The sequence below is a fragment of the Myotis yumanensis genome, unplaced genomic scaffold, assembly GCF_028538775.1.
Source record: "Myotis yumanensis isolate MYYU_CA2020_CCGP unplaced genomic scaffold, mMyoYum1.0.hap1 SCAF_2, whole genome shotgun sequence".
Lineage (NCBI taxonomy): Eukaryota > Metazoa > Chordata > Mammalia > Chiroptera > Vespertilionidae > Myotis > Myotis yumanensis.
Window position 1 is genome coordinate 23,466,091 of NW_027223753.1, and position 22,340 is coordinate 23,488,430.

At 44.7% G+C, this 22,340-nt stretch overlaps 1 protein-coding gene across 2 annotated transcripts in view; it reads left to right on the plus strand.

The window, feature by feature from the left end:
- AGO3 (argonaute RISC catalytic component 3) overlaps positions 1-22,340 on the plus strand; it is a 113,984-nt gene that overhangs the window by 77,556 nt on the left and 14,088 nt on the right. For both annotated transcript variants that reach the window (XM_070404725.1, XM_070404726.1), the window contains exons 14-18: positions 870-960; positions 7,833-8,027; positions 8,349-8,483; positions 15,362-15,463; positions 21,682-21,881. In XM_070404725.1, the coding sequence (XP_070260826.1) occupies positions 870-960; positions 7,833-8,027; positions 8,349-8,483; positions 15,362-15,463; positions 21,682-21,881 (723 nt within the window). The remainder of the gene's footprint in view (positions 1-869; positions 961-7,832; positions 8,028-8,348; positions 8,484-15,361; positions 15,464-21,681; positions 21,882-22,340) is intronic.

Genomic DNA, 22,340 nt, shown 5'->3' on the forward strand with positions numbered 1-22,340 from the left:
TATCTAAGCTCTAAGGAAGTATGAGACTAATGACCTAGAAACAGGTGCTGGGGAAGATACTGTTATTTGGAGAATTGAACAGCAGGTGTCTTTTAATAGTTGAAGCGGCTTGGGCTTTTTTAAATATCTTCACCAGTATGCACACAGATAAGCATTATAATAAGGATGTGTGTTTGACATAAAGCTCTTTTTCCCTATTTTTCCTTGCTGCCTCTACTTCCTATTCCTATTAAATATGAGATGAGATTCATAAGTGAGATGAATATAGAATGTTATCAACAAGCCCAAGAACTAAGGAATAATCGCTTGAAGGATATAGTTGCAGAGATAAAATGAACTAACTACTTTATAACTGTTAATTATATGTTACTCAAATTTATATTTTTGGCCATGGGAGGAAGAGTAGTAAACTCCCATAATCCCTCTCTGTGTATAGTTTAATTATCTTTTTTTGCCTTGAGAAATCTCTTTAGCTTAAAATATAAGTACATAAGCTTAAAATATAAGTACATTAAAGAAAGATTGATACAAAATGGTGGATTAATATGAGGAAGTCTAGCATTTTATGCTTATTATGAAGAATGCTGGCAGCAGTTTCCCTTTGCAACCACCATCACCACTACTTAAGGCAAAAAACTGCTCTGAATAAGACATTGGATAGACCCACTGGGACAGCTTTTACTTCATTGGCCAGGGATTCATGAACTAAGAGAATAAAGCTGTCAGTATTTCAGGCCTATGAAGCTGTCTATATAGGACCTTCTCTGTGCTGTGTCAGCAACTTGCAGTTGTGTTACAGTAATGTGAAACAGATAAATGGATAATGAAAAAAAATGAATTATCTAACTCTTTTAAAAAATGTGTTTAAGACCTTCTGTGTTCCAGCAACCAGTGATCTTTTTGGGAGCAGATGTCACTCATCCACCAGCTGGTGATGGAAAGAAGCCTTCTATTGCTGCTGTGAGTGTCATTAAGCAGATTTATCTTATCTAAAGTTTAAAGGATCATTTGATTTCAACTTTTTTAATTTTAATGATATTTTCTTTGAAACCACTTTTATAAATATACTAGAGGCCCGGTGCACGAAATTCGTGCACTGGGGATGGGTGGGGGGGTCCCTTAGCCCAGCATGTGCCCTCTTGCAGTCCAGGACCCCTCCCTTGTTACTGCCCACCTGCTTGCTGCTTCCTACGGCTTGGCTTGCTGCTCCTTAGTTCTGCCACGAAGGCCTTGGGTCTGCTGGGTGCCGGGCCTGCGGGTTTGTGTCTCTGATACCCCCAGCAGCCCCAGCACCAAGGTGGCGGGCCTTCGGGCTGCTGGGTACAGGCCCCCCATTGCATGTTTGTGTCTTCTATCAGGCCCCCAGCAGCCCCAGCAGCCCCAGCACCACCTAAATAACTTAAGGGAAACTTTATTTAGTCTTCTTTTAAAAGCAATCTAGTTTAAAAATGAGTTGCAGTTAAGACAGAACAAAGAACATGGTACCTAAGAGTGAGATAGACTGACAGAGGAGAGGCTGGGCACTGGTCAGGGGCTTACATGCCAACTATTCTCCACCTGGGAAATGATGTAAAATCGGTTTCTTTAGTTTTCTGCTTAATGGTCTTCTCCAGCACTGAGGTCAGGGGAGCCCCCTTCCAGGCCGTAGGCTGCTTCTTAGAGTCGAAATTTTCGCCATAGGCCTCTGCCTAGGAAAGGACCTCTGCACCCCCAGGGTGCATGAACACACAGGGCTTCCATCAGGCTCCTCAGATCCCGGGGCCGGGAGGCCCCTCGGCCCCGCTGATCCCGGGGCCGGGAGGCCTCTCGGCCCCGTTGATCCGGGCGGCCGGGAGGCCTCTCGGCCCCGTTGATCCAGGCGGCCGGGAGGCCTCTCGGCCCCGTTGATCCGGGCGGCCGGGAGGCCTCTCGGCTCCGCTGATCCCGGGGCAGCCCGGAGGCCTCTCGGCCCCGTTGATCCGGGCGGCCGGGAGGCCTCTCGGCCCCACTGATCCCAGGGCCGGGAGGCCTCTCGGCTCCGATGATCCCGGGGCCGGGAGGCCTTTCGGCTCCGATGATCCCAGGCCGGGAGGCCTCTCGGCCCCGCTGATCCCGGGGCCGGGAGGCCTCTCGGCTCCGCTGATCCCGGGGCCGGGAGGCCTCTCGGCCCCGCTGATCGGGGCGGCCGGGAGGCCTCTCGGCTCCGCTGATCCCGGCGGCCGGGAGGCCTCTCGGCCCCGTTGATCCGGGCGGCCGGGAGGCCTCTCGGCCCGTTGATCCGGGCGGCCGGGAGGCCTCTTGGCCCCGTTGATCCCGGGTCCGGGAGGCCCCTCGGCCCCGCTGATCCCGAGGCCGGGGCCGGGAGGCCCCTCGGCTCCGTTGATCCCGAGGCCGGGGCCGGGAGGCCTCTCGGCTCCGTTGATCCTGGGGCCGGGAGGCCTCTCTGCTCCGTTGATCCTGGGGCCGGGAGGCCTCTCGGCCGCTGATCCAGGCGGCCGGGAGGCCTCTCGGCTCCGCTGATCCCGGCCTGGCTGCCGCCGCCATCTTGGCTGACAGTTAATTTGCATATACTCACTGATTAGCCAATGAAAAGGGTAGCGGTCGTACGCCAATTACCATGTTTCTCTTTTATTAGTGTAGACTAGAGGCCCGGTGCACGAAAATTCGTGCACTCAAGAGGGTCCTTCAACCCGGCCTGTGCTCTCTCGCAGTCCGGGACCCCTCAAGGGATGTCCACCTGCCAATTTAGGCCCACTCCCCGGGGGATCGGGCCTAAGCTGGCAGTTAGACATCCCTCTGGCTGCCCAGGAGCTATTGGGGGAAGTCCAACTGATGGCTTGGAGAGCAGGCCTAAGCTGTCAGTCGGACATCCTTAGTGCTGCCATGGAGGTGGGAGAGGCTCCTGCTACCACCGTTGCACTGGCCAGCTGTGAGCCGGCTTGGCTGAGTGGTGTTCCCCCTGTGGAAGTGCACTGACCACCAGGGGGCAGCTCCTGCATTGAGCATCTGCCCCCTGGTGGTCAGTGCATGTCATAGCGACTGGTCATTCCACCGTTCAGTTGATTTGCATATTACTCTTTTTTTTAAATAGGATAGAGAGAAAGTCAACTTTCATAGGTTCTTTGGATTTTTTGAGAAGAATGATTTTGCTCTGGTTTGAGGGCTACAAGTTCCATATATAGCTATTAAATCAAGTTTATTAATGATATTGCTCAAATCTTTAATTTATTTCCTACTTTAATTTGTCTATTTGACTTCTCCAAGATTGTATATTTCAGTTACTTTGTAATTCAAAAAGTTTGCTTACATATTTCATTACTGTCTTTGATACAGAAAGATGCATTACATATAAGATTGGTGGGTTGCACTTTTTTCAATATAAATATCTCCCACCTTTGTCCAGTTTAATACTTTGACCTAAATTCTTTGTTTTAGTCCTTACTATAAGTTTGCCCACTTCTATACTTATAATTTTTCCGTGTCCATTCTTTTAACACTACAGTGTCGGGTGAATTTCCCGCCAAAATATAAGATGGCGCGGGCAATTATTTAGGTTTCCCGCGCAAAATCAGAGTTAGTTTAAAATGCCTGTATCTTTTGAAGTATGGGTTCGATTGAAATGAAATTTTCGGTTTCTTGTGTAAAAAATGAAAATTTATTCAATCACAGACATTTTTTTATCTATTCAGTACATAAATAATTCGATATATATAAACTAAATACGAAAAACCCAAAAAATACTTATTACCTAAAAATATACACATATTTTTAAAGTTTAAAATAAAATTTTCATAATAAATCAAAACAAATAGAAATTAATAGTTTTTTAGCGTATGATATTTTTCAAAACACGCCCCTTTATGTAGAGGTATATTGCAAAATTTGCACATGTAGCGTGTCTCACTGCGCAATTTATGAACGGAACATACGCGACACCTTCTCAAAATGTTTTTCTTTTTTCCACTTCCGACAATTGCCTGTAACATATGCTTTCTCATGTCCATCGATAGCCTGCATGGTGGATCAGATGTAGGTGGTTTAGCCCGCATTCCAGAAGTAGACGGTACTGGTTGAAGGTCTGGAACAATGTCCATGTCCTCTGGAATATCATCCGTCAACCAGTGGATAGCTGTTTGTTTCAAAAACATTTTAAAACCCATTTTTCTTTGCCTCACTGATTTGTAAACTGCATAAGAATTAAATAATGCGCAATTTATCATATACATTGCCAACCTTTTTGTCCATTTGACCGTCCTCCGCAATATCGAATAATATGAAAGGTATTGGTCGGCCCGGTCAACACCTTTCATATGTTTATTGTAGTCAATGAGTGCATTCGGTTTGACAATTTTCTTTTTTGATGTTCTGTCAATATTCTGACTTTCTTCCATCTCCGCAGAATGAATCGAAGAAATCAGGTATACAGGCTTTTTTGATTGCCACACTTGTAACAATATATCATTTTTCCTTATAAATTTTGTTTCACCTTTTTTCAAAGAAATTGTTTGAAAATCTTTAGGTATACCTCGATTTTTCCGGATTGTTCCACATATTCTGAATTTGTTTTTCATAAGTGCTTCACAATTTGCGACGCTATTATAATAATTGTCCATATATATATGGTACCACAAATCAGTGTATGGAGACACTACTGTTTGTATCGTTTCCAATAATCGCTTTCCTTCGCCGCAATAAATTTCCATGTTACAGATATATCCTGTATCACTTTCGCACAACAAACGAACCAATATTCCATATTTAACGATCTTGCCAGCATTATATACCCTAAAGAATAATCTTCCCCTCCAAGGTACGATCCCTTCATCTAGTGATAATTGCTGATGAGGTTTGTAAATATTTATAAATTTAGGCACAAAATAATCTAGTACTGGTCTCACTTTGCAAAGTCTATCTGATTCATTTACGATATCCGCATTATTATTGAAGTGCCAAGCTTTCCATATCTGTCGGAACCTGTCTCTCGTCATCGTTTTACCAAAATATGGCGTCTCCGTCCATGGCTCCGTGGTCCAATAGTCATCTCTTCTATCTTTGCGCACCTGTCCCATGAGAACAATTAACCCTAAAAACTTCTTCATCTCTTGAGGGGTTATATCTTTCCACTTTAGGCTTTTTTTTGAAAGTTTGAAATTATTCCTATTTTGATTATAATACCTGTTTGACTCCTCTACAAGAAATTCAAAAAAATCATCTCCGATAAATAATTTCACGGCATCTTCTATATTATTTATAACAGCATCTGTGTTTAATCCTTGATGCCCTAAAAAATCTTCTAAGACCGGTGGATTATCAACATGCGACCATTCTTCTCTCCCGCCTTCTATATCTGACTCTGAGTCAGAGCTGGAGCTCGAAATTCTTCGTCGCCTCAATGTCCTGGGACGCACCATTACTTCATCATCACTAGAATCTTCATCACTTGTACTCGCATTTTCAAGATCGCTATCACAAGAATAATTGGACAACTTGTCTGCACAAAACTCATCATCACTATAGTCTGAATGCTGCGACATTCTAGGTTAAAGCAAATAAAAATAATACTAACTGAAAATAGCGGTACTCCGATAGATATCTGATATAAAAAAATAATTATTATGCGAACACTTTGCGGAACGATTTTATTTTATTTGGTTAAAAAATTCTATATGAATGTCTTTATCACAATATATTTAAATATTTAAACACGTAATAATATTCACAAAACTCAAAACTAAAGACGTCCGGACACAAGAAGTATTTCTCAATAACTATTCTCTTTGCATGGTGAGATATCCAGGGATATCGGTTATAAAATGAGAAAACAATACATTGGTACCCTAACGGTATTGTACTCGACCAGCGCCATAAAGTGTTCTCTACTTACAAGGGATTTTTATGATACCTATTACCCCAATGGGTATGAAACGGTTCGCATACGCAGGTAGGTATCTTTGTGAACGGCAAACAAACAAATATTTGGTAATACGCAGTTACAATCGGCCCGAGTTTACACGTTTCCCGCACTCCACCGCAAATCTATATGAACCGAGTTAAGACGGCTCCCGCGGAGTACGCGCAATTCACGCGAGCCGACTTAACTCGTTTCCCGCAATCCAAGTGTTAAGTGTATTTCTTAAACTAGAGAAAGCCATATGATATTTTGCCCAACTTGAACATTACTTGATTTTTTTAAAATATATTTTTTATTGATTTTTTTACAGAGAGGAAGGGAGAGGGATAGAGAGTTAGAAACATGGATGAGAGAGAAACATCGATCAGCTGCCTCCTGCACACCCCCTACGGGGATGTGCCCGCAACCAAGGTACATGCCCTTGACTGGAATTGAAGCTGGGACCCTTCAGTCTGCCGGCCGACACTCTATCCACTGAGCCAAACCAGTTAGGGCACATTACTTGATTTTAACAACTACCAACATTTTGAGTGAATGCAAATTCTTACATTAGAACGTCAAAAAAAAATTTTTTTTTTTTGAAAATGTGAACATATTTTAGGCATATTTAATGAATTTTAGAAATTAAGCTGTAAAATTTTTTATATTTTTTATTATCTAGTATAATAATCTTTACATAAAGTTGAAGTTTTAACAATCCAATAAACCTTACTTATCTTTGAAAATGATAGTAACATTCATCCATTGATGGACATGTTGTTTCCATGTCTTGGCTACTGTAAATAATGCTGCATTGAACATTGAGTGCACTGCAGAGTTCCATTTTTGAAGCATGACTTTGGTATAACTACTACCCTGGAAGAGAGAGAAGCTGGAGGCACAGTTACCATAAGCTGGTTCGCAGCCTAGAATGATGTTTAAACATTTTTAAAATATTCAGGTTCCAGAGATCATGCTTCAGTAGGTCTATAAGTGACTATAGTCATGGTGAACTTACAAGTTCATGCTTCAAAGTTCCCTCTGCTCCAAACACATAACAGTATTAAACAAGACACAACATAGAAAATTCAGATAGCTACTCTCAAAACCAAGATTAGCTTCTCTTAGGACCAGACAAAAAACACAAATACAACGCAGGAATACTTGACCATGGATTCAAGCCTTCTGGTCTAGGACATTGCAGTAATAGAAGTAAAATTCTTTTAAAATTTATAAAGCAGCCGAAACCCGTTTTGCTCAGTGGATAGAGCGTCGGCCTGCAGACTGAAAGGTCCCGGGTTCGATTTCAGTCAAGGGCATGTACCTGGGTTGCGGGCACATCTCCAGTGGGAGATGTGCAGGGGGCAGCTGGTCGATGTTTCTCTCTCATCGATGTTTCTAACTCTCTCTCTCTCCCTTCCTCTCTGTAAAAAATCAATAAAATATATTTTAAAAAATAATAATAATAAAAAAATAAAATAAAATTTATAAAGCATAGCAGTCCTAAGATGATGCCAGAGTCTTCAGTATGGCTTCCGGGGGTGGTTTGCTAAAGTGTAAAAGATATAAAGAGAAATCAAGGGTTTTCATGGGTCCTCTTTTTTACTTATCTTCTTTCTTTTATTCTCTTTATGTACATCTTTTTGTCTCTTTTTTCCCCTTACTAATCATTAGGTACCAGCGACATCTCAAAATTAGAATCTAATTGTTAAATGTAAAGTGCAGTCTTTCTTATAGGAAAATAATTTTGACCCTATACTGGGTCTTTTATTCTGTTCTTCACTGGGAATTATCTGTTTTTTATTATCCTCCAAATGAACAATGGTAAATAGTAAGGTTATAGTAAAATACAAGTTTAAATGAAATCCATGTACTTTCTTTCAATTTTTTAATTGCAGTAAATTCATAATCATGTAGTCTTGACTATCTTAATTTTCTATTTTTCTTTACTTTTCCAACTTAGGTTGTAGGTAGTATGGATGCCCACCCAAGCAGATACTGTGCTACAGTACGAGTTCAGAGACCCCGACAGGAGATCATCCAGGACTTGGCCTCCATGGTCCGAGAACTTCTCATTCAATTTTATAAGTCAACTCGATTCAAACCTACTCGTATCATCTTCTATCGGGATGGTGTTTCAGAGGGACAGTTTAGGCAGGTTGGTTGCCTGGGATCTCATCATACTATGGTTAAATCAAATACTGTGTATATAATATGGTGTCTAGTTCTGAAGTTAGAAACCTTAATTAAGTTGAGAGTTCCCAAAATCAAAATTTGATGCTTCCTTTTAAAATGTTTACTATGGATGTATAAGCCTTGATTATTAAGACCATGCTCTGATAATAATTAAGAAGAAATAGAGAGGTATATTTAGCTGTAAGTGATGACATTAAGAAATACTGAGACTAAATAATTATCTTACTTTGAAGTCTGTGTAAGAGAATGGCTATGTCAAGTCATTCCATTTCATCTTCTCTAGGTATTATATTATGAACTACTAGCAATTCGAGAAGCCTGCATCAGTTTGGAGAAAGACTATCAACCTGGAATAACCTACATTGTAGTTCAGAAGAGACATCACACTCGATTATTTTGTGCTGATCGGACAGAAAGGGTAATCACATCTTTTGTAATACTAACATAAGCCAGGCTTATCTAACATAGTTTGTAGAGCACTTAATAAAGACTCTTTGCCAACAGCAAAGTTTCTAATACATAGTAGTAGATTTCAGCAAAGCAGATTATGAGTATAGAAGCATCAAGATTAGGTTAATTATTTAAAATTTTTAACTTTAGAAATTCTAGTAACATTCCAAATGTTCAAAATCCCATTAATACTTTTTTTTGTTGTGAAGAAACTCATAATTTTAAATTTTTTCTTTCCTATTTGTATGTCCCTTAAATGTTCAAAAGAAAAAAGGTACATTCTCTTTTAAAATATCTTGTAAAAATTAACTTTTTTAAAAGCGAGGGGATTGTCTAGAGCAGGGGTGGGCAAACTTTTTGACTCGAGGGCCACAATGGGTTCTAAAACTGGACCGGAGGGCCGGAACAAAAGCATGGATGGAGTGTTTGTGTGAACTAATATAAATTCAAAGTAAACATCATTACATAAAAGGGTACGGTCTTTTTTTTTTTTTTTAGTTTTATTCATTTCAAACGGGCCGTAGTTTGCCCACGGCTGGTCTAGAGTGATTAATGGAAATTCTTGCAAACTAACTTTTAAACAATGCCTCCTTTAAAATTCACTGAATTATTTTCTGTATTTTTTTAAGGTGAAATAGAATTTATTTATTTTTAATCTTTATTGTACAGATTATTGCAGTTGTTCCTCTTTTCCCCCCCATGGCTCCCCTCCACCCGGTTCCCAGGCCACTCCCCTGCCCCTCACTGTCCTCGTCCATAGGTATATGATTTTTGTCCAGTCTCTTCCCGCACCCTCCACACCCCTTGCCCCCGAGAATTGTCAGTCCACTCCCTTCCTATGCCCCTGATTCTATTCTATTCAACAGTTTATTCTGTTCGTCAGATTTTTTATTCACTTGATTTTTATTTTATTTTTTTTTTTTTATATATTTTATTGATTTTTTACAGAGAGGAAGGGAGAGGGAAAGAGAGTTAGAAACATCGATGAGAGAGAAGCATCTATCAGCTGCCTCCTGCACACCCCGTACTGGGGATGTGCCCGCAACCAAGGTACATGCCCTTGACTGAAATCGAACCCTGGACCCTTAAGTCCGCAGGCTGACGCTCTATCCACTGAGCCAAACCAGTCAGGGCTTCACTTGATTTTTAGATTCACTTGTTGATAGATACGTATCTGTTGTCACTTTGTTGTTCATAATTTTTATCTTTACCTTTTTCTTCTTCTTCCTCTTCTTAAAGAATACCCTTCAGCATTTCATATAATACTGGTTTGGCAGTGATGAACTCCGTTAGCTTTTTCTTATCTGTGAAGCTCTTTATCTGACCTTCAATTCTAAATGATAGCTTTGCTGGCTTGACTAATCTTGGTTGTAGGTTCTTGCTGTTCATCACTTCGAATATTTCTTGCCACTCCCTTCTGGCCTGCATATTTTCTCTTGAGAAATCAGCTGACAGTCGTATGGGTACTCCCTTGTAGGTAACTAACTGTTTTTCTCTTGCTGCTTTTAAGATTCTCTCTTTGTCTTTTGCTCTTGGCATTTTAATTATGATGTGTCTTGGTGTAGTCCTTTTTGGATTCCTTTTGTTTGGGCTTCTCTGCGCTTCCTGGATTTGTAAGTCTATTTCTGTCACCAGGTAGGGGAAGTTTTCTGTCATTATTTCTTCAAATAGGTTTTCAAAATCTTGCTCTCTCTCTTCTTCTGGCACCCCTATAATTCAGATATTGGTACGCTTGAAGTTGTCCCAGAGGCTCCTTGCACTATCTTCATATTTTTGTATTCTTTTTTCCTTTTGCTTTTCCAGTTGGGTGTTTTTTGCTTCTTCGTATCTCAGATCTTTGACTTGATTCTTGGGATCCTCTAGTCTGCTGTTGGATCTCTGTATATTATTCTTTATTTCAGTCAGTGTATGCTTAATTTCTAATTGGTCCTTTTTCATATCCTTTAGGGTCTCATTATATTTCTCGGCGGTTTCTAGAAGATTCTTGAGTAACCTTATAACCGTGGTTTTGAACTCTATATCCAGTAGTTTGCTTTTCTCCATTTCTTTCATTTGTGACTTGTTTCTTTGCCTCCACATTTTGGCTGCCTCCCTGTGTTGATAGAGTGGCTTTGTGTGCTAGGTGTCCTATAGGGCCCAGTTGCTCAGCCTCCCTAATTACCTGAGGTGGACACTCTTGGTGCACCCCTTTGTGGGCTGTGTGCACAGTCTTGTTGTAGTTAAGCCTTGATTGCTGTTGATATCACTGGGAGGAATTGACCTCCAGGCCAATTGGCTGTGGGGACCAGTTGTGTCTACAATGGGAGAATTTCTGTGCTGGAGACACCCTTATGGGGCAGGACTTGCTTCAATGGGGCTTTGGTGCTCACTGAGTCTGCCCCCTGAGTGTGTCTCTTATGGATGTGAAGAGTTGTAATCTGGATGGTCTCACTCTGACCACAGGGTACACTGGCTCTTGGATCTCTAAGGAGGTGCAAAGTCACCCACTGCCTGAGGCCACCCAGCAGGAACTACAGAGAGATCTGCAGATTCCTCCTCTTTGTTTGGGGTTTGGAGGTGCCCAAATGAGGCACAGCTGTGAAGCAATGCAGGCTGCCTACGAGCCTTAGGCCTTCTTTTGGAAGCTCTGGGGTTCTCTGACCCAGCTGCAGTTTGACAGGTTTTTAGGTGGAGAAAGGCCAGGCCATTCATAGGCAAAAGCCTCTGCGCATAGCTTGGGTGGGGTTGTAAATTGGGTGGGGCGGGGTCTCAGGGAATCACCAGGGCAGAGCAAATAGCAATGGCTGCCAATCTGCTCTGCCTCAGAGAGGTCCCAGGGTCTCTCTGTCCCGCAGCCCTGTGCAGGGACAATGACCGCTGCAAGCACCTCGGCGAGAAAGCCGCCCTCACATTCCGGCCTGATGCCAGACAGTCCAGTTTCTCTCCATATGAGTCTGGGTCCCCAGATTCTCATCCAGAACTGGAGTTCAGAGCAGTCTGGAGCTTTTATCTCCCTCCCGATTGAAAAAGACAGCAGCGTACCCAGCTGCCAGCCCCTTTTGTGTGTGCCTCCGTACCTCCACATTTCCACACCTCTGCACCTCCTACCGGACTTAATGCGCTTTTCTCTTTCCTTCTAGTTGTAGAATTTCCACTCAGCCAGCCTTCCCGTGGTTCTGGATGATAGTCGTTTTGTCTTTTAGTTGTAGTTTTAATGTGGTTGTGCGCGGCAGCAAATTCAGGTGTTAACCTATGCCGCCATCTTGGTTGTCTCCCTTCTGTATTTTATAATGTGACTATGTTTTTTTTTGATGATCAAATTATCTTTATTTCTGAAAATGAATAAAATGTATCACAGCAAAATTAAAGTATTAAAAAGCACTATTATTTCATAGGCATTGTAGAAGAATTTGATCATATTCAATGATTAAATACTCATACTCATTCCTGATTTTTCACAATAGCTAGATAGGAATGGTAAGGTGATTTCTTTCTCCTTTTTTTAATTCTTTATTGTTTAAAGCATTACATGAGTCTCCTTTTTCCCCCCATTGACCTCTCCCCTGCCACCTCCTCCCCCAAGCACAAGCCCTCACACCCCCACCCCCACTGTCTCTGTCTATTGGTTTTGTTCATATGCATGCATATAAGTCCTTTGGTTGATCTCTTACCCCCTCATCCCCGGCCTTCCCTTATACGTTGTACAGTCTGTTCGATGCTTCTATGTCTCTGGTTCTATTTTTGTTCATCAGTTTATGTTGTTCATCATATTCCACAAATGGGTGAGATCATGTGATATTTATCTTTCTCTGACTGGCTTACTTCATTTAGCATAATTCTCTCTAGTTCCATCCATGCTGTTGCAAATGGTAAGAATTCCTTCTTTTTTACAGCAGCATAGAATTCCATTGTGTAGATGTATTTTTATAATTAGGAAGGGGAAGGTGGTATAAATACCTGGGGGGAAATAGGTCTTCTGGTCTGTGTGTAACATAGGCAAGTAGCAGTCTTACTGTCATTTCCAGTGCTCTGCCCCCCATCCTGCTAACCTTATAACAGAGAAATCTAAGACTACTAGTGTCTGTGTCCCCTTGGGAAAGGGTTCAGTAGAAAAGACTGAGAGAGAGAGAGAGGAGTGTGTCTTATCTTTGGTGTATATTTGGTCTTTGGTTACTCTCACTATGTAAGTTTGGGCAAGTAGCTTAACACTGCTGTGCCTGTATCTTTCTCAACAAGGTTTGGGTCATATTAATATTTACCTTATTTGGATTGTTGAGAGGACTAAATAACTTAAAATATGTAATGCATTAAGAATGGTGCTTGGCACATACTTAGCACTCAATAAAGGTTAGCTAGTTATCATGTGTGGTGGTGATGCTGCTAATAATAGAGAAAAAGAATAATAGTTGGTATTGTTTGAGGTATTTTTTATAAATTGGACTCATTTGATCTTCGTAAACAACGCTATGAGATACTTACTATTATCCCCATTTTCTACAGGAGGAAACTGTCACATGGCAGTTAAATAACCTCCCATGGTTATAAAGCTGGTAATTAGTAGAGCTAGGATTCAAATCAGGCATTCTGTCTCCAGAGTGGTATACCCCTTCTCACAGTGAAATAACCTCTTTAATAGCAGTAGTGATAGTTTTATTATGGCCAGGTTGTTAAAGGCCTTTGACCCCAAATTACTAGGTATATTTCTGCACCTAGAAAATCAAATGTTTCTTTAAAAGTAGGAATAGGGCCCTAGCCGGCTTGGCTTAGTGGGTAGAGCGTCAGCCTGGGGACTGAAGGGTCCCAGGTTCGATCCCGGCCAAGGGCACATGCCTGGGTTGCAGGCTCGATTCCCAGTAGGGGGTGTGCAGGAGGCAGCCGATCAATGATTCTCTCTCATCATTGATGTTTCTATCTCTCTCTCCTTCTCCCTTCTTCTCTGAAATCAATCAATAAATATATTTTTTTTAAAAAGTAGGAATAGGGAAAAACTAAGTTAAATTTAATGATTACTGGCACCTGATGTTTAGTTTATGCCAGTCCTCCATTTGTTTGCTTCTCTTTTAGTTTTGCTCTAAATACTACTGATAATGTAGGGTATCCCAAATATATATATATATATTAGTACACACTTTGAATAATTATAAAGGCAGTGTTTATTTGGATACATTTTATGTTTATTTACTAGCGATCAGCTGTTAAAGCATGTATACATTTTTTGGGACACCTTGTAGATTAGAGATCATCTATATATATAAAAGGCTAATATGCTAAGTGTCCCCTCGGGAGTTTGACCGGAAGACCAGGAATTCGATTGCTCGCTCTGATGTGCACTGACCACCAGGGGGCAGCGTGGAACATGATGGGTGACCAGTGGTGGCTGAGCACTGAGGGAACGAGGAGAGGAGGAGGCAGGGGAAATGATGCTGTGGCAAGTGGGTGGCGAGAGAAGAAAGACGTAGGGAGGCAGGGAACCTAATCGGTCCTGATCACCGGCCAGGCCTAGGGACCCTACCCATGCACGAATTTCGTGTACTGGGCCTCTAGTTATAAATGAGGAAACAGAGGCACAGTTAAGTAAAATACCATGATCGCACAACTAGAAACTGGTAGAGCAGTGATGTGAACACAAGCATTCTGCTACCTCTCTAAATAGAGTAAAACTTGCCCTAACTGGTTTGGCTCAGTGGATAGAGCATTGGCCTGCGGACTGAAGGGGCCCAGGTTCGATTCCAGTCAAGGGCACGTGCCTGGGTTACGGGCACATCCCCAGTAGGCGGTGTGCAGGAGGCAGCTGATCAATGCTTCTTTCTCATCGATGTTTCTAACTCTCTATCCCTCTCCCTTCCTCTCTGTAAAGAAATCAATAAAATGTATTAAATAAATAGAGTAAAACTTTTTACATGTATTAATTAAATTTATGTGTAATGAATCAGCATAATTTAGTAGATCATGAACTGTTTTCTTTGTTTTGTGCTTGGTAGAGGCTAACTGGTTGGTCTACATGGCTGTGACTCAAGCCACTACCTCACATGGCAGAAATAATGTTAGTTCATGATTTCAAAAGTGTTAGGTATAAGGAGGTGGAGGTGAGTATATATATATATATATTTGAAAGTGTTTTAATAGGAGCCTTTCATTATTTTGAACCATTTCATTCACATATCTACTTAGGGAGAATCATGTTTCCTTATAAAATACTGAAACTGCTAGTATAAAATAAAAGAAGTAGGGCCTTGGCACTCGTTTCTGTGTTTGACTCCCAATTCTGCCCTTTATGGTATGCTAGTGAGCAAATTATTTTATAGTCCTGAGCCTTAGTTTCCCCAAACAAAGGGGAATAGTGCCTAACTATTCTCTGATGACCCCGCAGAATTACCAGGCTTAGAAATAATGTATGTAAAGTACCCAACATAAAAATGGTTAACAAATGGTGATTATTGTTGATGTTGTTTTCAGCATTCTTTCTCTCTAAAAATACAGTGTTCAACAAGGAAAGAGCTAATTTTCATAAATTACACATTAGAGAGTACCGGCTATGCACAGGTATCATAAATTAGAGCACTTAACGTAACTTGAAAAAAAAATTTTTTAGGTCTTCCACCCATACTGGGATCCACTACCACCAGCTAAGCATATAGTAGAGACTAATAACTCTTTGTTGTTTATCATCTCCCACTCTCAGCAACATTTAAGAATAGGAACCAGGACTAGAATAAGGTCTGCTCTTAATGCCTGCTTACGTAATATATCAAGTTGAAAGTAGTGAATTGTGGGATCACCCTATATATTTATACATTTTTAAAAGTGCCTTCAGACACATTGTTTACATTTGTCTTTTTTGTTTAAACTTTGACCAAACAAATCCAGGTTGGAAGAAGTGGCAATATCCCAGCTGGAACAACAGTTGATACAGACATTACACACCCATATGAGTTTGATTTTTACCTCTGTAGTCATGCTGGAATACAGGTAAGCCTACACTTTGGATGAAATGTTTTAATTCAGGAACTCCCATTAATATGTATATATTTTTTTAATGTCAGGAAAAGGGAAAGTAACCTTTTATGCACTCCAAATTGTGTCCACATGAAATTTTCAGTAGGTAAATGTCTTCCCCTTTCTTACTTTAAGAGGGACTTATGTCTATTTAATTCAGTGCTTCTTAAACATCCCAGCAGCAGAGAGTGAATCTGTATTCCTAGATGTCTGAGAGAATGTAGCCCAAAACTGTTTTAGGCTGCTGGCAATTGATTAAAGTAGAAATTTCAAGAAGATGTACCTTACTGTATAGCTGTATCTTAAAGCTTTATATATATACTAGAGGTCCGGTGCACGAAATTCGTGCACTGGGGGGAGGGGGCCCCTCAGCCTGGCCTGCACCCTCTCCAATCTGGGACTCCTTAGGGGATGTCAGACTGCCTGTTTAGGCCCGATCCTTTACCAGCAGCCGGACATCCCTCTCGCAACTCAGGACCGCTGGCTCTTAACCACTTACCTGCCTGCGTGCGTGCCTGATTGCCCCTAACCACTCTGTTTGCCAGCCTGATCACCCCCAACTGCTGGCCTGATCACCCCCAACTGCCTCCCCTGCCAGCCTGTTTGCCCTCAACTACCCCCTGCCACCAGCCTGATTGCTCCCAACTGCCCCTCCCTCACCAGCCTGATTGGGGTTGGGGGGCCGATTGGGGGTGGGGCTGGCCATGGGGAGGGGCTGTGGTTGGTGGGTTGGGCAACCACCCCCACAAATGGGTTGGGGGGGTGGCAATCAGGGCCAGTGGCCTGGGGGAAGAGCCATGGGTGGTTGGCCAGCCAGCCCTGCCCCTGATTGCGGTGGGGGTAGGGGGGCAATCTGGGGTGGGGCTGGGCAAGGGGAGAGGCTGCAGGAGATTGGCTGGCCAGCCCTGCCCCCTATTGGAGTGGGGGGATCAAGGGTGGGGCCAACCTGGGGAGGGGCTGCAGGACATTGGCCGCCCAGCCCTGCCCCCTCTTGGGGTGGGGGGGTGCAATCAGGGGCAGATGGCCACGGGGAGGGGCTGTGGGCCTATTGTGGTGGGGCAGGTTGGCCAAGGATGTGGCTGGCGGGGGGGGGGAGGTTGGGGGGGGTGGGAAGAGAGTGGGTATTTGGCCAGCCGGCCTGCTCTTTTTCTTTTTTTTTTGGCAACTCCACAATTTTAATTTGTGGTGCCTATGCTATGTCTGAAAAAGACCTTCTTCCCCTGCCCAGGAGAGCGATGGGGAGGGGGCAGCAAAAAATAGAAGACATCCCTCCCTATTGCACACAGACCCTATATACATGCTCACCTGGCCCAGGCCGGGGGGATGCTTGGCACATTCTAGGATCCCTGCTCAGGGCCTGGAGGGGTGACTGGTGGCAGCACACGTGAGAGGGGACCTCTGGGTGACCACTCTGGTCCTGGCTACTGGTCTTGGCACTTCCTGGTCCCCAGTTCCTTTCTGGTCCTGCCTGCAGCCTTGGTCCCCCTACCTGGCCTCAGATGGCCCCCTTGGCTCCTGGGGGCTTTGTCCTCCCCTCCTAACCTGGAGATCTCAAGGAAGGTTATGGCTTCTCAGAGACTCCTCGACAGCCCTATCACTCATGTTCACACAGGGAAGGGGTGCATGTGGCAAAAGCAGCTGTATAAATGCGGGTGCAGGAGCAAGTCCTCCGGGGTCACTTGGACAGTTTGCTGATGACGCAGATCAGGGCCACATTTTCATCCTTGAGGCGCTGGTTGTCAGCTCGGAGATTGGACAGGCCCTTCAGCTCCTCTTCCAGCTCAGCGGCCTTGCACTCCAGGGCCCTGCACTCAAATCTCGCCTGCTCTGGCCCGCCTCTTTGCAAAGTGCTCTTGCCTCTGCATGGCGTGCTCCAGCTCCACCTTGAGCTGCTCCAGCAGTGGGATGGTCTGGGTCAGGGCCTCACGAAATCTCTCATTCTCAATGTGCAGCTTTTCGTAGAGTTTCCTGAAGCTCCCCCAGGCTCTTCCAATTTTGGCTAGGGTTTGGGGTTTAGGTCCTGCTGCCTCTGGAGGGGAAGAGCTGGATTCTGGGCTGATGTCCACTGGCTTCACCTTCTCCCCCTTCACAGGCCCTCTCCTCTCATTGCCAACTCTGCGGTGCTCCCTGGAGGCCTGTGGTCCCTGTCCCTGCCCCTCAGGCACCTCTACTCTCTGGGCAGGGCCATCAGAATTCTTAACCCCAGGGACTCGGGGCTGCCAGGAAGGGTCCAGGCTCTGAGCACCCTGCTCTCCATGTGGATGGGAGAGTCTGATCAGGGGAAGGCCTGCAGGGGGGAGGGGCTGCAAGTTTGGCTGCTGGCCCCCTGATCAGGCGGTGTGCTGGCTACAGTGGGCGTCATAGCGACTGGCCCAATCAGGGCCATGTTCTGCCTGCTCACCACTCCCCAGTCCCAACATGGCCTCCACTGCCCGGCTATCAGGCCTTTGGGATCACCAGCTCAGGGCGCCTGCTTTCTCACAGGCCTGAGGGGCTCAGGCCTGTGGGAAAGCAGGCGCTGGTGATTTCACCTGCATGAGTTTTCGCCAACCATCGGCTGATGGAAAGCACTGCCCGCTTGGGGCCGCTCAAACCTGGGCGGGCAGGTCGGGGGCACTGCCGCCACTGCTATTGCCACTGCCACTGCTGCTGCTGGGGCTTGAGGCACTGACTGAGGCTGCCAGGCATGCCCCTGACCTGCCCGCCCGAGTTGGGTAGCACATGGGATGCGCCAGTGGTCAGATCACTGCTGCCGCCCAGCCGGTAGCACAGCGGATACCCGGGTGGGTACCCGATAGCTGCGGCCCCACCGCCAACCCCAGGACCCGGCGGGAGGCCCAGATGAGGGTGGAGCAGGTGCCAAACACCCTGGTCCCACCTGCCAGCCCCAGGTCCCCCGCGGGAGGCCCGGATGAGGGTGGATCGGGTGCCGAACACCGCGGTCCCACCTGCCAGCCCCGGTTCCCTGCGGGAGGCCCAGATGAGGGTAGAGCAGGTTCGGTCCCACCTACCAGCCCTGGCTCCCCCGAGGGAGGCCCGGATGAGGTCTGAGCGGGTGCCGAACACCGCAGTCCCACCTGCCAGCCCCGGTTCCCTGCGGGAGGCCCAGATGAGGGTTGAGCAGGTTCGGTCCCACCCACCAGCCCTGGCTCCCCCGCGGGAGGCCCGGATGAGGTCTGAGCGGGTGCCGAACACCGCAGTCCCACCTGCCAGCCCCGGTTCCCTGCGGGAGGCCCAGATGAGGGTTGAGCAGGTTCGGTCCCACCCACCAGCCCTGGGAGGCCCGGATAAGGTCTGAGCGGGTGCCGAACATCGCGGTCCCACCCGCCACCCCCAGGTCCCCCGCCGGGAGGCCCGGATGAGGGTGGAGCGGGTGCAGAACATCGCGGTCCCACCCGCCACCCCCAGGTCCCCCGCCGGGAGGCCCGGATGAGGGTGGAGCGGGTGCAGAACATCGCGGTCCCACCCGCCAGCCCTGGGTCCCCCACGGGAGGCCCGGATGAGGGTGGAGCGGGTTCGGTCCCACCCGCCAGCCCCAGGTCCCCCGCGGGAGGCCCGGATGAGGGTGGAGCAGGTTCGGTCCCACCCGCCAGCCCCAGGTCCCCCGCAGGAGGCCCGGATGAGGGTGGAGCGGGTTCGGTCCCACCCGCCAGCCCCGGGTCCCCCGCGGGAGGCCCGGATGAGGGTGGAGCGGGTGCAGAACATCGCGGTCCCACCCGCCACCCCCAGGTCCCCCGCGGGAGGCCCGGATGAGGGTGGAGCGGGTTCGGTCCCACCCGCCAGCCCCAGGTCCCCCGCAGGAGGCCCGGATGAGGGTGGAGCGGGTTCGGTCCCACCCGCCAGCCCCAGGTCCCCCGCGGGAGGCCGGGATGAGGGTGGAGCGGTTCGGTCCCACCCGCCAGCCCCAGGTCCCCCGCGGGAGGCCGGGATGAGGGTGGAGCGGGTTCGGTCCCACCCGCCAGCCCCACGTCCCCCGCGGGAGGCCGGGATGAGGTCGGAGCGGGTGCAGAACATCGCAGTCCCGCCCGCCAGCCCAGGGTCCCCCGCGGGAGGCCCGGATGAGGGCAGGGACCTCTGCCGCCAGCCCTGGATGGAGGGGAGCTGGCGGTTGGCACTGTCAGCCCGCCGCAGTATGCAAATTAGCCGCCATCTTGGCTGGTGGTTAATTTGCATATCTCGCTAATTAGCCAATGGGAAGGGTAGCGGTCGTACGCCAATTACCATGTTTCTCTTTTATTAGTGTAGATACATCTCACATACACTAACCCCAGTTTCATTCTTACAGCTTTAAAATTCTTGTCCAACTCATTTATCTATGTTCTTATACCTGCTCCTCTTTACAATCGATGTTGTACATTTTCATGGAGGGTAGTTAAAAATAAAGTTAAAAGGACCTTCTAGAGATAAAAATCTATATTATTAGAGTACATATTTACCATGTATACCAAGAAACACTACTGCTGTAAATACCACAGAGGAGAAAAAAGGATTTCTCTGTTCAATAAATTTTGGAAATAAATAAGATTTTTTTACTTTAGAACTTTTGGATATTCCTGATAATGCAAATGAATCTTCAAGACAGGAATATTTCCCCAATGTACTTAACCAAAAACTTTAATTCTCCTTATAGCCCAATTTCTGATGATTTTATTTATACATTACCTGCCTCATCTCTGGAATGTGTCTTATTCATTACTGTGTGCCTGGCACTTTATACAGGACATGGCATATAGTGAGCGATTACCTAATATTGAATGTGTGTGAATGTATAATACATTATATAGGCATTATAAACCTGTAATTTGGGGGGTATATTTGATAATAATTTGAGTTTTATCCCCAAAATCTTGCACAGTGTCTAACAAACAAATATTTGTTAAAGTATGAGCTTCTGCCCTTTCCTTAGTTCATACCTTCATTATCTCACACCAGAATTATTGCAACAGGCTCCTAACTGCTCTTTTTGCTTTCAGTCTCTTCCTGTTTCTAATCCATCCTCCATATTATTGCTGATGTTACTTTTAGAAAACCCCAATCTCATCACACCTAAAAACTGTAAAAAAATAAAATAAAAATAATGCTTTCGCTGCAATTCTTAAGCATGTCATTCAGTCTGATTCCAAATGTTCTTTTCATCTTCATCTTTTTCCCTTCCTGTGCCAGACTCTGTTCATACTGGTCTGGTAGCCATTCCCCACATACACCAGGAATTATTATGCCCCCCGTGCATTCTAGTGTCTCCTCACTAACCTCAACATAAAGGCCAAATCCCACTCATTCCCCCGTGGTGAAGAACCAGGCTTACTTCCACAATCACTTGCCTTGGTATTCTCATACAGGATTGAGTGCCACGTCTTATAGCCACTTACTACTTGTTTTATAATTGCCGATGCTCTGTCTCCTGTAGTCCTTTACAAATTATGTTTTCCAAAAGACAGGAAATGTTTTACTTTGTTTTTCTTAGAGTCCGTATTACCTAACATAGTAACTAATACATAAAAGCTCAAGTAAATGTTCTGGTGTTTTTACTGTGGTAAAATATACATAACATACAATTAGCATTTTAATCATATTTAAGTATACAATTCCAGTGCATTAATTACATTTACATTGTTATGCACCTCTATCACCATCTATCTGAAGAATTTTTTCATCTTTCCTGACAGTGTGTCCCTATTAAACACTAACTCCTCATTCCCCCTTTCTCCAGCCTCACCATTCTTCTTTCTATCTCCATGAATTTGACTACTCCAGGTACCTTATATCAGTGAATCATATAATATTTGTCTTTTTGTAACTGGTATATTTCATTTAGCATAATGTCATCAAGGTTCATCCATGTTGTAGTATGTGTCAGACTTTTCTTCCTTTTTAAGCCTGAATAATAATATTCCATTAAATGTATATACCACATATTGTTTATCCATTCATCTATTAATGGACACTTGGGTTGCTCCCATCTTTAGGCTAATGCTGCTTTTGAACATAGGTGTATAATAACTGTTCAAGTCCCTGCTTTCACTTTTTTTGGATGTACACCCAGAACCAACTAAATGTTTTTTTAAATCCATTATTAAATTAGAATATGTTTTACTGTTGTAGAAAGCTGACTTTATGTATAACTTCGTCTATGCTAAATATTTATTTAAAAGTTTAGAAATCAACAGAATATGTCATTGCCTTCTCTATAGGGTACCAGCCGTCCTTCACACTACCATGTTTTATGGGATGATAACTGCTTTACTGCAGATGAACTTCAGCTGCTAACTTACCAGCTCTGCCACACTTATGTGCGCTGTACACGATCTGTTTCTATACCTGCACCAGCGTATTATGCTCACCTTGTGGCATTCAGAGCCAGATATCATCTCGTAGACAAAGAACATGACAGGTAATATAAAAGTGTAACAAATACAGATTTTTACCCAAATTCACATATGGCCTACATATTAGGATTTTCTTGGGACATTTCTTTGTTTCCATGTAAATATGTGGTTCCATATAAGTATGTGGCTCTCTATTTGCCATAAAGAACGGCCATTTAGAATTAAAGTTCCATGACCTACTAGAGGAGTCAGTGGTCATATGAAAAGCAGTGATAGTCAGAACTGACTGCCCGAGATAAGGGTTCCCATTAAAATGTGCAGTCTAGGCTTATTAGTAATAGAATGATACAGTGACTTACTTGCTTTATCAGATTAACTCAAGGGAAAGATTGTTGATGATAAAAGTGATATATACCAACAAAATTATAGGATGTCTTGGATTTGCTTCTAAATAATCCTGAGCAAGTGAGAGAAGTAAAATTGACCATGAGTTAATTATTGAAGCTGGGTGACAGACATGTAAG